Genomic DNA, 14,068 nt, shown 5'->3' on the forward strand with positions numbered 1-14,068 from the left:
AGTATGACCCACCTTGAGTACTGCTCCAGTGTTTGAGATCCCCGTTGGATCAGATTAAAGGAAGATATCGAAGTAATTCAGTTTGGTCGATCAGCATGTAACTACTATGGCAATAGTCAAATGGGAATCCCTGGAGAGAATGTGACACTCTTTTTTGGGCACTATTGTGGATATTTAGACAAGTGGCATTTGAGGCTGACTGCAGATCGATTCTACTGCTGCACCACACATTTCATACAAGGACCATGAAGATACAATGTGAGAAATTAGGGCTCATATGGAGGCTTATAGACCGTCATTTTTCCTTGCTCTATCTGTGAGTGGAATAGGAGAGGAAATGGCTAGTAATGGTATGTAGTTCCCTCCACAATGCACCGTACAGTGGCTTATGGAGTATGTGTGTGAGTGTAGATGTAGATCAATGTTTCATTTTCACAAAGTGCTCTCACTGAATGCCTTGTTAAACAGGGAAAATGTGCTGCTGAAATTCACCTCAAACTTCAGAATGCCTGGAGATGTCTGCACGGCCACCAACAGTGTTAGGAGATGGGTTACACATTTAAAAGATGCAACATGAGCGTCCAAGATGGTTTTGTAGCAGTTGACCTCTAACTGCCTCCATGGAATGCAACAAGAAAAGAGATGTGAGGTCATTTGAGAAGACAGGCATGTCACAGTGAAAGAAATCGCTGCAGAAATTGCAGTAGGACACAGAGCAGTGCCAGAAATGATTCAAGGCTTATGTTATCAAAAAGTTTGTGCCCACTGGGGCCCATACTTATTAAGCGAAGAAAACAAACTTCAACAAAACCATCACTCAACACCTTCTTCATATATTACAAAATTAAGTTAATGAATTTTTGCTGAGTATTGTGAAGGCAATGAAAGCAGGTTTCATCATTATGAGACTGAAACAAATGCCAGAGTATGAAATGGCACTGCTTAGATTCAGCACCAAAGAAGAAACCAAAGACTATGCTGCCTGTCAAAAAAGTTATGGGCACTGTCTTCTGGGATGCAGGAATGCACAAGGTTGCATTCTGATTGATTTTCTTGAACCAAGACAAACCATAAATACTGCCTGCTACATCAAGACACTTTTGGAGCTATGGTGTGTATTGTGCGATAAACGCCCAGTGAACAAGGTCATCTTGCAACAGAACCCACATTTCCAGAATGAGATTTTCACTCTGCAGTGGAGTATGCGCTGATATGAAACTTCCTGGCAGATTAAAACTGTGTGCCCGACCAAGATTCGAACTCGGGACCTTTGCCTTTCACGGGCAAGTGCTCTACCATCTGAGCTACCAAAGCACGACTCACGCCCGGTCCTCACAGCTCTACTTCTGCCAGTATCTCATCTCCTACCTTCCAAACTTTACAGAAGCTCTCCTGCGAACCATGCAGAGCACTTGCCCGCGAAAGGAAAAGGTCCCGAGTTCGAGTCTCGGTCAGGCACACAGTTTTAATCTGCCAGGAAGTTTCAGAACCCACATTAATACTCTGCAAACCACCGTTATGTGCACGGCAGAGGGTGCATCCTACTGTACTGGTTATTAGGGTCTCATCCTGTTCCATTCACATATGAACCATGGGAAGAATCATTATCTTAATGACTTTGTGTGCAGTAATTATTCTAATCTTATCCTCATGATCCCTGTGTGAGTGATACATAGGGTGTTGTGGTATACTTTAGAGTAACCATTTAAAGCTGGTTCTTGAATGACTGTTAATAGACTTTCTCGAAATAGTTAACATCTGTCTTTAAGAGTCTGCCATTTCAGTTCTATCAATATCTCTGTGACACCTTCCTATGGATTAAAAACACTTGTGACCATTCATGCTGCCCTTCTCTGTATATGTTCAATATCTCCATTAGTCCTTTCTGGTACGGGTCCCACACACTTGAGCAATATTCTAGGATGGTTTGCAAGAGTGATTTGTAAGCATCTCTTTTGTAGACTGACTGCACTTTCCCAGTATTCTACCAATGAACCGAAGTCTACCACCTGCTTTATCCACAACTGAACCTATGTGTGATTATTCCATTTTATATCCCTACAAAGTAACACACTCAGGTATTTATAGGAGTTTGCCAATTCCAACAGTGGCTCACTGATATTATAGTCATAGGATATTACGTTTTTTCATTTTGTGAAGTGCTAAAAAATTTACATTTCTTAACATTTAGAACAAGTTGCCAATCTCTGCAACACATTGAAATCTTATCAAGACCTGAAAGAATATTTATACACATTCTTTCAGTTAGTACTTCATTACAGATAGCTGCATCATCTGCGAAACGCCTGATTTTACAGTTAATATTGTCTGCAAGGTCATCAATATACAACATGAATAGAAAGGGTCACAACACACTTCCCAAGGGCACACCCGAGGTTACTTCTACATCTGATGATGACTCTCCATCCAAGATAACATGCTGCGTCCTCCCTACCAAAAAGCCCTCAATCCAATCACAAATTTCTCTTGATACCCCACATGATCATACTTTTAACAATAAGTCTAGGTGCAGTACTAATTCAAATGCTTTTCGGAAAATCAAGAAACACTGCATCTACCTGCTTGCCTTGGTCCAAAGCTTTCAGTATGTCATGTGAGAAAAGTGAGAGTTGGGATTCACATGATCAATGTTTTCGAAAATTATGCTGGTTGGCACTGAGCAGGAAATTCTGTTCAAGAAATCTCATTATGTCTGAAAACAAGTGTCCTCTGCATATAAATGACAGCAGGTGAAATCCCAGCAACAAAAGTGGAAAAGGCAGGGATTTCTGAAACTAATTAGAACATTATTTTCCTGGCAATTTGTAGAAAAGGGAGAAGACAGGAAACGGGCAGAAGATACAGCAAAGAATAGGAAGTCACTCAGAATCCTGTATCAAGTGAAATTATTATTGTAGAACTTTAAGAATATGGAAGAAATCTTAGCTGAATCAAAATTAATCCCTGCATTGCACACTGTCTTTCAGCCAGAGTTGGGAGTAATTTTTACTTCTCTCCAGCAGCTGTGATCCCATCACTGATCACTGATTTCTGCCTGTTTACATTTCACTTAATGAATGACATCCGTATCAATTTTGAAAACCAGCAATTAAACTGTAGACGATAAGTTTACCAAGGTCAAATGCACTGTGTGTCACTAAATATGAAGATGTTGGAATGTGAACATGAGGAAATATGGGTCCCAGGTTATGTGGTTACTGTAAAGATTTTGGACCAAGTCTTGATCCTTTGGGGCAATCAATATTTTCTTACACCAAGCTGGAAATGCCAGAGCTCGTTTTTGGTTGTGCTTTGAGAGAAGGAAGACTGTTTATCAGTTCTGAAGCAAAGCTTTTTTTCATTTGGATATGGACACTTCTGTTAAAAGTATTTTAAGCATATGTACTTAAAGGAGAAAATACATTTCTAATAATTACCTTCTTTGAAATATCTCCCACAACAGACTGGAGATATGCAAGAGCAACAGAAGCTTGCAGAGCACGAAAATAATCAGGTTCCGGCCAGGAGCGTAAATGTGTGTTAGCAATTATCACACAATTATCCTCCTCTTCAAGAGATACCAACACAGCTATCTGCAAAAAAGGAAAGCAAGTTATCTTTTCATCCTTTCATTTAAAACCACACATCAGAAAACAACAAATTATAGCATACCAAAAAATAGACAATCTAAGATCCTTTGAATCAAAATGAAAAATATTTATCACTTCATAACTTCATGAATTTAAACATACATGTAGAACAACTCAGAGAACTCTGAAATATAAAACTACAAGGGAAACTAAACTGAAACTTTATAAAATAATGGTGGTTTCAGTAGTGTTATATGAAAGAGACATGGGTACTCTTGAAAAAAAGAGAGTGAAAATTATGTCAGTTGAGATGAAATTTCTCAGGCAGTTAAAGGCTGCACACTGATGGACCAAATATGAAGCACAGAAATAAGGCAAGAGCTACAGATTTTTTATTTGGAAACCAAAATTAAAAAGTATGAAGTCAGCTAGTGTAACCATTTAGAAATAAGGCAGCAAGATTGTCTACCTAGAATTGTCATGAGCTACAGGCCCACTGGATAATGAAGTGTCAGATGACTATGGACAAGATGGTTTCTGGAACAGGTTGTGCAGCCTACTCTGTAAAGTGGTGATGGTAGTGATGGTGGTGGTGGTGTATAGAACTATACACAGCAAATGGAATGTGTTAGAAAGGAACACCATTGCAATATCTTTAAAAGAAACTAGGTGTATGCTTTTTACACTATTAGCCTAATACATCAATGACAGACATAAAAAGAAATCTATGAACAGACATATTAAGCTACTCTCCATCCAGTCAAGACAAAGATAGCTGTATGATACTCAAAGAAATGCCCCTCACAGATAAGACTATTCAAATTCTAGTGATAAACCACTGAAGCATTCATAAGAAAATTCCGAAGCTTGAAGTGCCCATAAAAAGCAATGGAGGTCACTCTTTCCATCTCCTGGCGAAGTGCCAGTGTATGACAGTCTCTCTCTTTAATAAATAATCATTGGCAGTAGCCACGCAAATCTCATAATGCCCACCACCGATACCTACAGTAGGAGACGGGTTGGGATAGACAGACACTTTACCAGAAGATGGAAAGAGAAAGTAGCCTTCCTGAAATATCACACTTGCACTACAATCTTATGTGGCAAGAAACCTATGAAAATTTTATTGCATTGACACATCAAGAAAACCTTCACAGGCAATATTAAATGCTTTCACTGAAAACTACTCAGAACAGATATTTGGAAGCCTACTCATTAACATATATTTCTAATGACAAGAACAGATCTGAAGTCTCTGAATGTCTGCAGTGAAACTGACATTAGTGACTATGAGAGACTGAAAATTGTTATCAAAATAGGAATGGCAGCTAAAACAAACAGAAAGATAAACATGTTCAATAAAGAAGACTAAGAGGTAGTAGTGTCATGGAAAAACTCTAAACCTTTAGATCCGGGCACAAGTACATAGAGGAACTGCAGCTCAAAACAGTTGACCATGCACAGGGCAGATATGTACCTAGTAGAACAGTTTCTAATGGGAGGCACCTTCTGTGATATGCAGTCTCTGCAAAGAAACCTCTAAGGCACAACCTGTTCCAAAAACCATCTTGTCCATAGGTGCAGAATAGGTATAATACGAAGGATAGGGCTATAGATGAGAGAGGTACTGAATGACAACAACTACTGTAGCAGATTCTTATCAACAGACCTCCCACCATTCACAAAGAAATTCTGGTCCTATGCACAGGTTGTCAGTCGCACCAACATAACAGTTCACATAGGTATGGATGATACAGGAACTGAAATTGAATGTAGCAAGGCTAAAGCAGAAGTGGTAAACTTCATTTTCAAATATCTCTTTGCAAAGGTAGATACAGGAGTGCTACTCCAGTTTGATTCTTGCACCATTGCAAAGTTGAATGATACAGGTACTGTATTGTGAAATCATATTTTCAGCTTTTGACTGTAATTATTATTTATTTTCTGCTACTGTCCAGTTTTGGTTGTAATGGCATTTTCAAATGGTAGCTCCAAAAAATGGACCACAATTACATACAGCAATGGCAAGGAAAAGACAAATAAATAAAAAAAAATGAAATTATATGGTGTGATAATTACTCCAGTACAAGGTCTGTTCAAAAAACTCTACTAAATCTGGAACTTTTGGTGCGTGTAAATGGTGCGTTGGAGCGAAATGCAGTTGGCATCCCTGCACACACCTGTGTATAGTGTGTAACTGCAGGAAGTATCATTGTTGTATGTCTGTTACTGTTCAGTGCTGTATTGAGTAGAAAGTTGCGTCACATTGTTTGTGAATTTCAAGATGGCAGAGTTAGAGGACCAATGCATCTGCATTAAATTTTGCACGGAATTCAAGAAAACCTTAACAGAGATACACCAAATGACGCAGAAAGTGTACAGTGATGACTGATTAAGCCATACTCAGTGTTATGAATGGTTCACATGGCATAAAAATGGCCGGATGGAAATTAAGGATGACCCTCGTTCAAGATGCTCTTCGGCATCCACCGACAACGCTCATGTCAGGAACATCAACAAAATTGTGCATGCCACTTGAAGACTGACAGAGATTGCACAATAATGTAATATTTCAGTTGGATCATGTCTTGAGTACTCTTGAGAGGCCGGGGGGGGGGGGGGGGGGGGGGGTAACTATGGCGTCGGCAAGAGTGGTCTGCGGGAGCCGTACCATGGTCAGCTCGACAGCGTCGTCGGGGAGCTGTGTGGGTAGATGTCGTGAAGGAAGGTTTGGCCACCGAACCTGGAAGTCGTTGAAGGGAGCCGGGCGTCGTACTGGGCATGCTGGTCGTGCGGCGACAGGTAGGCCGGCGGTTTGCGGATGGAACGGAGCAACAACGATGACGTCTCCGCTGGGCGTGGCAAACACATGAAGCATGTTCAGGTCGATGTCGGGCGGTAGGGAAACACATGTCACCAGGTGGTGGGGAATGGTGGAGGTTGTGTCATGAGCATTGGATGAAGAGAAACACACAACGAAAACAATGTATAATCGTGCAGTATTGTTGAGATGTTGTGGATTATGGCAGGGGGGACAGGCACAAACACCTCGAGCAAGGGCACGTTCAAGTTGGGGGGGCGTGAGAAACCTCAACAGGGCGAGGCAGGTGACGGTGGAGAGGTTGAAGGGACCGATGAAGGACCCGGGGGCAAGGGCATGATCGTAGGTAAGCTTGACGTGGGGAGCATGTGGTCACTCGACGGAGTGCGTGAGACCGGAGTAGAGGGTGAGGTCGAAGGAGAGCTCGATGACTGGAGCTGGAAGTCACTCGACCGAGTGTGTAAGTCCAACATGGAGGGATGGTCGGAGCATCGTGAGCCACGACAGTGAGTGGCGTGGTCGTGGCCTGAAGGGGGGAAGAAGAAGGCTTGACATGAGCAGGCTTAAGTCTGTTGAGAGAGACTGTAACAGCTGAATCATTCATCTGGATGTCATAGGTGTTGGCTGAGCGCTGGAGAACTCGGTACGGGCCAGTATATGGACGTTGGAAGGGAGCACAGACAGTGTCATCTCGGAGCATGCCGTACTTGCAATTGTCCAGAGATTTCGGGACGTGAACCTTAGGGCGTGAGTGACTGGTGGGCGGAGGTATATGGAGGTTGATGAAGTGGCGTCTGACGCGGTCCACGAAGGAAGGTAAGTCAGACTGAGGGAGAGACGCAGAAGGGCTCACAAGTCCCATGACTCGACGAAAGCTCGAGCAACAGTTTCTGCTGTAATATTGGGCAGGGGGACAGCCTCGACCCAGCATGTCGTTTGGTCGATAGATGAGAGAACATTATGAAAGCCGTTAGAGGGGGGGAAAGGGCCGACAATGTCAATATGAACATGCTGGAAACGCCCAGGAGGGATCAAAAAGGTTCCGAGGGGGGTGAAGTGTGCTTGTGTAGTTTGCAGCGTTGGCACGTGACGCAGGAGCGTGCCCATTGCTGGCAGTCCTTGTTGACATTTCTCCACACAAAGCGCTCCACTAGGAGGCAGGCGGACGCACGAACACCGGGGTGGGCTAAATTATGCAATGCTTTGAAGACAGCTCGACGGAGCTTGGTTGGGATGAGGGGGCGTAACGTGCCCATACTGTCGTTGAACCACATCTCACCAGAAATGCCAGGGAAGGTGGTGCGGATGAAGTGTAGTGAAGAGGTAGAGTGTTTCCTCGTCGTCGGGTTGGAGGTTAGGCAGTTCAGAGAGGTCTAGCAGCGTATGGACAGCGTCGACTCATGAAAGGAAATCAGCAACTATATCGTCGGCACCCTTTATGTGTCTGACATCGGTGGTGAACTGAGATATTAAGTCCATATATCTGACGTGGCGAGGAGGCGGGTCAGCTGCTGGGTTTATAATGGCTGCAGCCAGGGGTTTGTGGTCTGTTAAAACATAGAAAGGGTGTCCCTCAAGGTCAGTCTTAAAATGCTTGATCACTTTGTAGACCGCGAGCAACTCCCTGTCAAATGCTGAATATTTCTGTTGTGCATTGGTGAGCTTGCACGAGAAGAACTGCAGAGGCGAAGTATGGCCATCGATTGTCTGGCTAAGGACAGCGCCGATGGCAGTATCGCTCGCATCTGTGATAATGAAAAGCTGCACATTGGGATGAGGATGCACGATGGTGCAGGCCTCGGAAAGAAGATTTTTGAGGGCAGTGAAAGAGTCGGTCATAGCAGGGGTCCATGGAACGGGCCGAGATCCAGAAGTGTTGGTGCCTGCCAAGGCATCCGTCAGTGGAGCCTGAATCTCTGCAGCCCAAGGTAGATAACGGCAAAAATTATTAACTGTCCCCAGAAAGTGCCGGAGCTCTTTGAATGATGAAGGTCTGGGTAGGTTTAGTATTGTTTATACTTTCCCAGGGGGCAGTAAAATGCCATAGGCAGAGACCCAAAAACCAAGAAAAGTGATAGCGGGTTGATGTAGCTGCAATTTGTCCTGGTTGATCTCGATGCCTGCTGCCGCAAGAGTGTTCATAACAGTTAGCACATGTCGAATGTTGTCCTCGACGGAGGAGCTGAACACAAGAATGTCATCAAGATATGCAAAGCAGAATTTTAGGTCAAATAGCATTTCGTTGATGAAGCGTTGCCAGGTTTGGGTTGCATTTTTCAGAGCAAAGGGCATGAATTGAAACTGAAATAACCCAATCGGGGTGGTGATTGCTGTCTTCTCGATGTCTTCAGGTGCCATGGGGATCTGGTGGTAAGCCCATTTGCAATCAATGACAGAGAACGTGGTTGCACCTGCGAGGGAACTGGTAAAGTCGACAATGTTGGGTATGGGGTAGGTGTCCATAATTGTTTGTGCATTTAGTCGACGGTAGTCCCCGCACATGCACCAGGACCCGTCTTTCTTGGGTGTCATATGTATGGGCGTAGACCAGCTGCTGGCAGAGGGTTCAATGACGCCGGAGCCTAGTAGTTCAGAAATTTGATTTTTACGATGAGAGAGGCGCTCGGGACAAAGTCGACGTTGTTTGCTGGAGATCAGGGGATCTGGTGTGAGGCGAAGCTTGTGAACCATGCCATTGGTGACGACGGAAATGTTGCCGGTGGTACGGGAGGCGGTTTGTTTACAATGTGTGGCGTGCGGGGCAGGCGAGGCGTGGTCGTGGTGTTCGGAGCCACTCGGCGTATCCAACGGAGGCCGAGGCGGCAAAGTGTCCCAGGAGTCAATGCGACAAGATGGCCGCCGGCCCGAAGCAGTGGCATCGTGGTCAGGTGAGCTCGGTAGAGCTGGTGAGCCGTTAATGAGTCCACTGTACGAGAGCACGGCCTGTGGCAGCACGGACGCGGGCGAAACACTTGGCATGAGTGCACTGTTTGTGTTGTCAGTGGCGGTCGCACGGCGGCGCGCAGGAGCCGAAGTTGCATAGTTTGAGGTGCTGTCCGCGAGGGACAGGGTAAAAGCCATCAGTTCAGGAACATGTGACGCTCGTCGCGCATGCACACTTGTGTCCGGTTGACTGTCAAACACTGCCATGTTAGGAGGGTGTGGAGCTGCGAAGTTGTCAGTACATGTTACGGCAATCTTGATAGCACAGTTGCGAGGGGTAGCAGGAGTTAAACACACGGAGGCTCCATTGCTGGGACTGCAAGCAGATTTGGCGCACTTACTGATCTTGCTTTGTCCTCGCTGTAGTGTCTGTAATTCCTTTGTTGCATCGGAGAGCTGGAGCTGAGTTTTGTGGAGCCGGAGGGAGAGCTCAAAGTTTTCCTTGCATAGGCGAGCGACGTTTTCAAGCTCGACAAGGCACTTTTGCGTTGTTTCTTGTAATGTCATTGACAGAGACGAGCATGTACGGATGAGATGAGCCCGGACCAATGTGTCACAGGGGAGGGGAAGATGGGGGGGGGGGGGGGGGTTGCTCGATGGAGCACAGGAGAAGTGAGTCTTGGACAGGTGATGAAACACGGTGTTTCGCACTAGGTCCAGTGAAAGTTTGTGGTGTCGCAAGAAGTCAATGCCTAGTATAGGTTCATCAATTTTGCACACTAAAAAAGTCCACTCGAGTTTGCGGTTTGCAGAGAATGAGATGATGTGGGAAGTTGAACCCGAGCATTGTAGTTTAGTTGAATTCATGGCCTGCAGTGAAGTATGATGAGAGCGGATATTCGACGACGCTAAGGATGTAGGCAGCAGCGAAACATCAGCGCCTGTGTGCACTAGGAAAAGGTATCCCGACGAAATGTCTTTAATGTAAATTCGTTCGCAAATATCAGGTCGTTCCCAGACAGAATGGAGCACTGGGGGGTGCCTGTCATGTTGTGCGCAGGAGGCGGCACCCGGACCTACCTGCGATTGGCGTTTGGGAAGTAGCAGGGTGGTCTGCAGTTCCGTGCCACCTCACCAAACTGTGTGTGGATGTAACAGTTCGGGTTGTGTGGTTGCATTTCCTGCGGAACATTCGTTGCCAGTAGCAGTGGCCGAGGTTCGGTGTCCGCAGCAGGCTCGGTTGCAGGAGGGGGCGTGACCATGGGCGGAGCTGGTGACTGCTTCCTGGAGCGAGCGGAACGGTTGGCACAATGCGGCCCTGGCCACGTTCGGACGCAGGATGATGAGCCAGAACCTGAGACTTGTCAGGTAGGCAGCGGCTGGCAAAATAGAGCAGTGATGCATCGTGTAGCGTGTCAGCAATTGTCATTCTTTGCTCGACAGGTTCGGGAGACCTCTGAGCCAGAACAAAGCAGATGTGAGGAGATAGTTTATCTGACCAGATGGCGAGGAGAGCTGTGTCAGAGAGTAGATCAGTGCTGACCAGGGCACGTAGCTATCTCCAGAGCTGGGAAGGTTTGTCGTTGCCTAGTTGCTCAACGTGGAGCACTTGCTGTATTGCTGCCTCAGTTGAGCGTGCAAGCCGACGTAGAACTGTCTTTTTGGCTAGAGTGTACCAGGTAGATGAGTCCGGGGTGTCGACCAGGTCAGCAATCAAGTCCTCCTGGTCATGTAGGTGGGTGATGAGGCACAGAAACCTGGCTGACTCGTCAAGTTTGTAATGGACGAACACTTCGTTCGCAATTTTGAACCAGGTTGTAGCTCTGTCGGGATTAAAAGGCGGCAGCGTCGGTAAGCGTTGTAGAATGTTCGGAAGAACAGGTTGAGTTGAGTTCATCGGGGCACTGCCTGAAATGAGCTGTTGTTGCTGTAGTATTCCAGGAGAGTGTGTCTCCAGGGGATGTGGCAACGACGGCTGTTCGGGTGGCAGCGTGAAGGTGACACATTGTGGTTGAGCGCGAACCGTTGCGACACGGAAGGCCGATACGGGTGAGACACCGTAATGTGTCGATTGCGGTTGTGGAAGCTCAACATGATGCGGGTGTGTTCGGATTGACGCATTGTGCAGAAGATCGACGTGGATGAGGCACCGAGAGGCATTGTGTTGCAGTCCTGGCGGGTGTACATCGCCTGCAATACGATGCATGTCGATCACAAAATCCGGTGTTAGGTGCTGAGCCGAAGTCATTGTTGGAATGCTGTGTCGATGTAATACACGTGAAAATAACCGGCGTGGAGGTCGCGGACACAGTAAAACGGCAAAAATGGAAGACGTTACAACTCGGGGTCACCAGTGAGGGGAATTACTGGATAGATTGCGCCAATAATCATTCATTTAGCAGTAGTTCATTTATTCATCACTTTATACAAGCAAGGCTCACAAAGAACTGACTATGGCGGAAGAGGCCAAAGATAATCTTAGCTTAGTTCAAAGATGGATGCATCAATGTTGGTGTCGATTTCATCGGTGCCACACCGTAATAGTAGTTAGGGTAGTTATAAGCAGTGACTTTAGTGGCACATAACAAGATCCAAATACTTGAACAATCATACAGAGGAGAGTCATTTGATTAATGTGTTGGTTAGTAGGTTACCATACTATGTGAAAAAGGAAATACGGTATCAGTGGTGAATGAGGGCAAGTGATTTGTTAACATTTACTGAAAGTCTTTACTTGAGGAGCTACTTGATTGAGAAGCAGTGGCTTTGGTAATGAAAACTGACAACAGCTCGGAGAGTGGTGTGCTGATCACTTGCTCCTCCGTATCTGCAGCCAGAGACGTCAATCAGCTGAGGACAACATGGTGTTCGGCGGGAGGTCAGTTCACTGAAAGTCTTGATAGGTTAAACAAAGAATGAGCAGAATACACCCAAGGAGGAAACTGCCAATCAGATAATAATCATGGAAACCATCATCCACCTAGGTTCCACAGAAAAAATGAAAGTAAATACTGTAAATTAAGGAATCAAAATAAGAATAAGAGAAACAATCAAAAGAGTAATCAGAAACAGACATTCAATTCTAATACTATAAACAATGTCTGTCCCAATATGCTGAATGGCCTATCATTTTTGCACGTATAGTTGAGAAACAAGGGACATTTTGGGATATGAACCAGGCTTCAGGAAGTAACGATGGAACAGTAAGACCTCACATAAAGAAGACAGCAGCCCTACACGGTCGACAACTACACATGAGTAATTACATGAAGAAGAAGAAGAAGAAGAAGAAGAAATAAAATCTAAGAATGAATGAGATAAACCATTAGTAATGGGTGGTACTTTTTGGAAAGAAAGTTGATATTCACTTAGGTTCTGTGAGAGAAATATCATTAATCTCACAAGAATTGCCATCAGTATTGAGGAAAAAGTATCCTTGCCCCATACTACCAGTAACAGGAGTGTTTGCCATTGGTATTACCTGTCATGAAGGTAAATAAATAAAATAAGAAATGCAACTACCTATTGCAATTAATATGTTGACCTCTTACCAAACACTGTTGGTATACTCTGATTAAAATTACTTTGTGACTGACATTTCAGTGAGTCGATTGGTAGGCACCAGGCACCAGTCAATCTTCTTTCTTGAGTTGTACATGCTCACTGTGTTGCCAGTTTTAAAGGTACACTCACAGTCTTGCCTAGCACGGCTGGCTGCATGCCAGCAATACTGCCACACCACTACACTGAGTATAGTGCCTAATTTAAACCTAGATGTCCTGTTTGCCTTAGAGTGTTAGCTGATAACTGAGAATTATTAGATTTTTACCAGAAAAGAGTTTTATGAGGAGGAGATAATATGGTATCAAGTGTAACCTTCTAAAATAATTTCTTAGAATTTAAAGATCAATCCCTGGTGAAGCATCTTCATTTAGTGATTTCTACTAATATTATTGTGGTAGATGAAATGGAACAAGGGAAAGGTGAGTTACTGTGTAGCATTAAATTGAAAGTAAGAGAGTCCGTCTGTATTGTCCAAAGAACAGAAATTTCAGTTAAGAAGATATTCTAAATAAAAACGTGTTTTCAGAGAAAACCTGGGATAATTAAAGAGCATGTTTATAGGTTTAAAATAAAAGACAACAAACCATTCTTTTGTAAGCTCTATTCAGTACTGATGAATCTTCAGATTGTTGTAAGGGAAGAGATACAAAAGATGATGGACAGTTACATAAATGTGTACAATAATCCGTTGTTAATAGCTAAGAAACCCGCACGAGGTATTCATTTAGTTTTGGATGCATGAACACTTAAAAATCATAGAAATTTAATAGGATAGGCCCGTGAATATAGAAGAGTTGTTATCTAGGTTTGGGAAGGACGAATTCTTTATTTCAATGGGTTTAACAGCCACAGATTGGCAAGTCACATTACACGAGCAATTACGACCATAAATGGCTTTCTTATTTGGCAGTAAATCATTTCAGTTTAAGGTACTGCCAGTGGCTTTGAACATTTCAGTGGTAGTTTTCATTTGTGCTTTAGATGAATTACTGGAAGGGACTTAGTAAAAGAACTAATAATTAATGTAGATGATTTACTGCTAGTCTCTGAGACTTGGAGGACCATTATGAATGACTGACACATACCCTAAGTTGATTAGAAGAAAAAGGAATAACAACAATATTTTCCAAGCCATGTTTTTGGTGACACGACCTGATGATGAAAGGATACAAGATGACCTGATGATGAAAGGATACAAGACAACCTGATG

The 14,068-nt window shown here is 44.2% G+C and overlaps 1 protein-coding gene across 6 annotated transcripts in view; it reads right to left on the reverse strand.

Moving 5' to 3' along the window:
• LOC124615394 (2',5'-phosphodiesterase 12-like) overlaps positions 1 to 14,068 on the reverse strand; it is a 166,221-nt gene that overhangs the window by 68,357 nt on the left and 83,796 nt on the right. For all 6 annotated transcript variants that reach the window (XR_006979786.1, XR_006979785.1, XM_047143224.1 and 3 more), the window contains one exon: positions 3,438 to 3,593. Coding sequence is in view for 4 of the 6 variants with exons in the window: in XM_047143224.1 (XP_046999180.1) it covers positions 3,438 to 3,593 (156 nt within the window). In the remaining 2 variants the exon portion in view is untranslated. The remainder of the gene's footprint in view (positions 1 to 3,437; positions 3,594 to 14,068) is intronic.

This window comes from Schistocerca americana, chromosome 5 (genome assembly GCF_021461395.2).
Source record: "Schistocerca americana isolate TAMUIC-IGC-003095 chromosome 5, iqSchAmer2.1, whole genome shotgun sequence".
Lineage (NCBI taxonomy): Eukaryota > Metazoa > Arthropoda > Insecta > Orthoptera > Acrididae > Schistocerca > Schistocerca americana.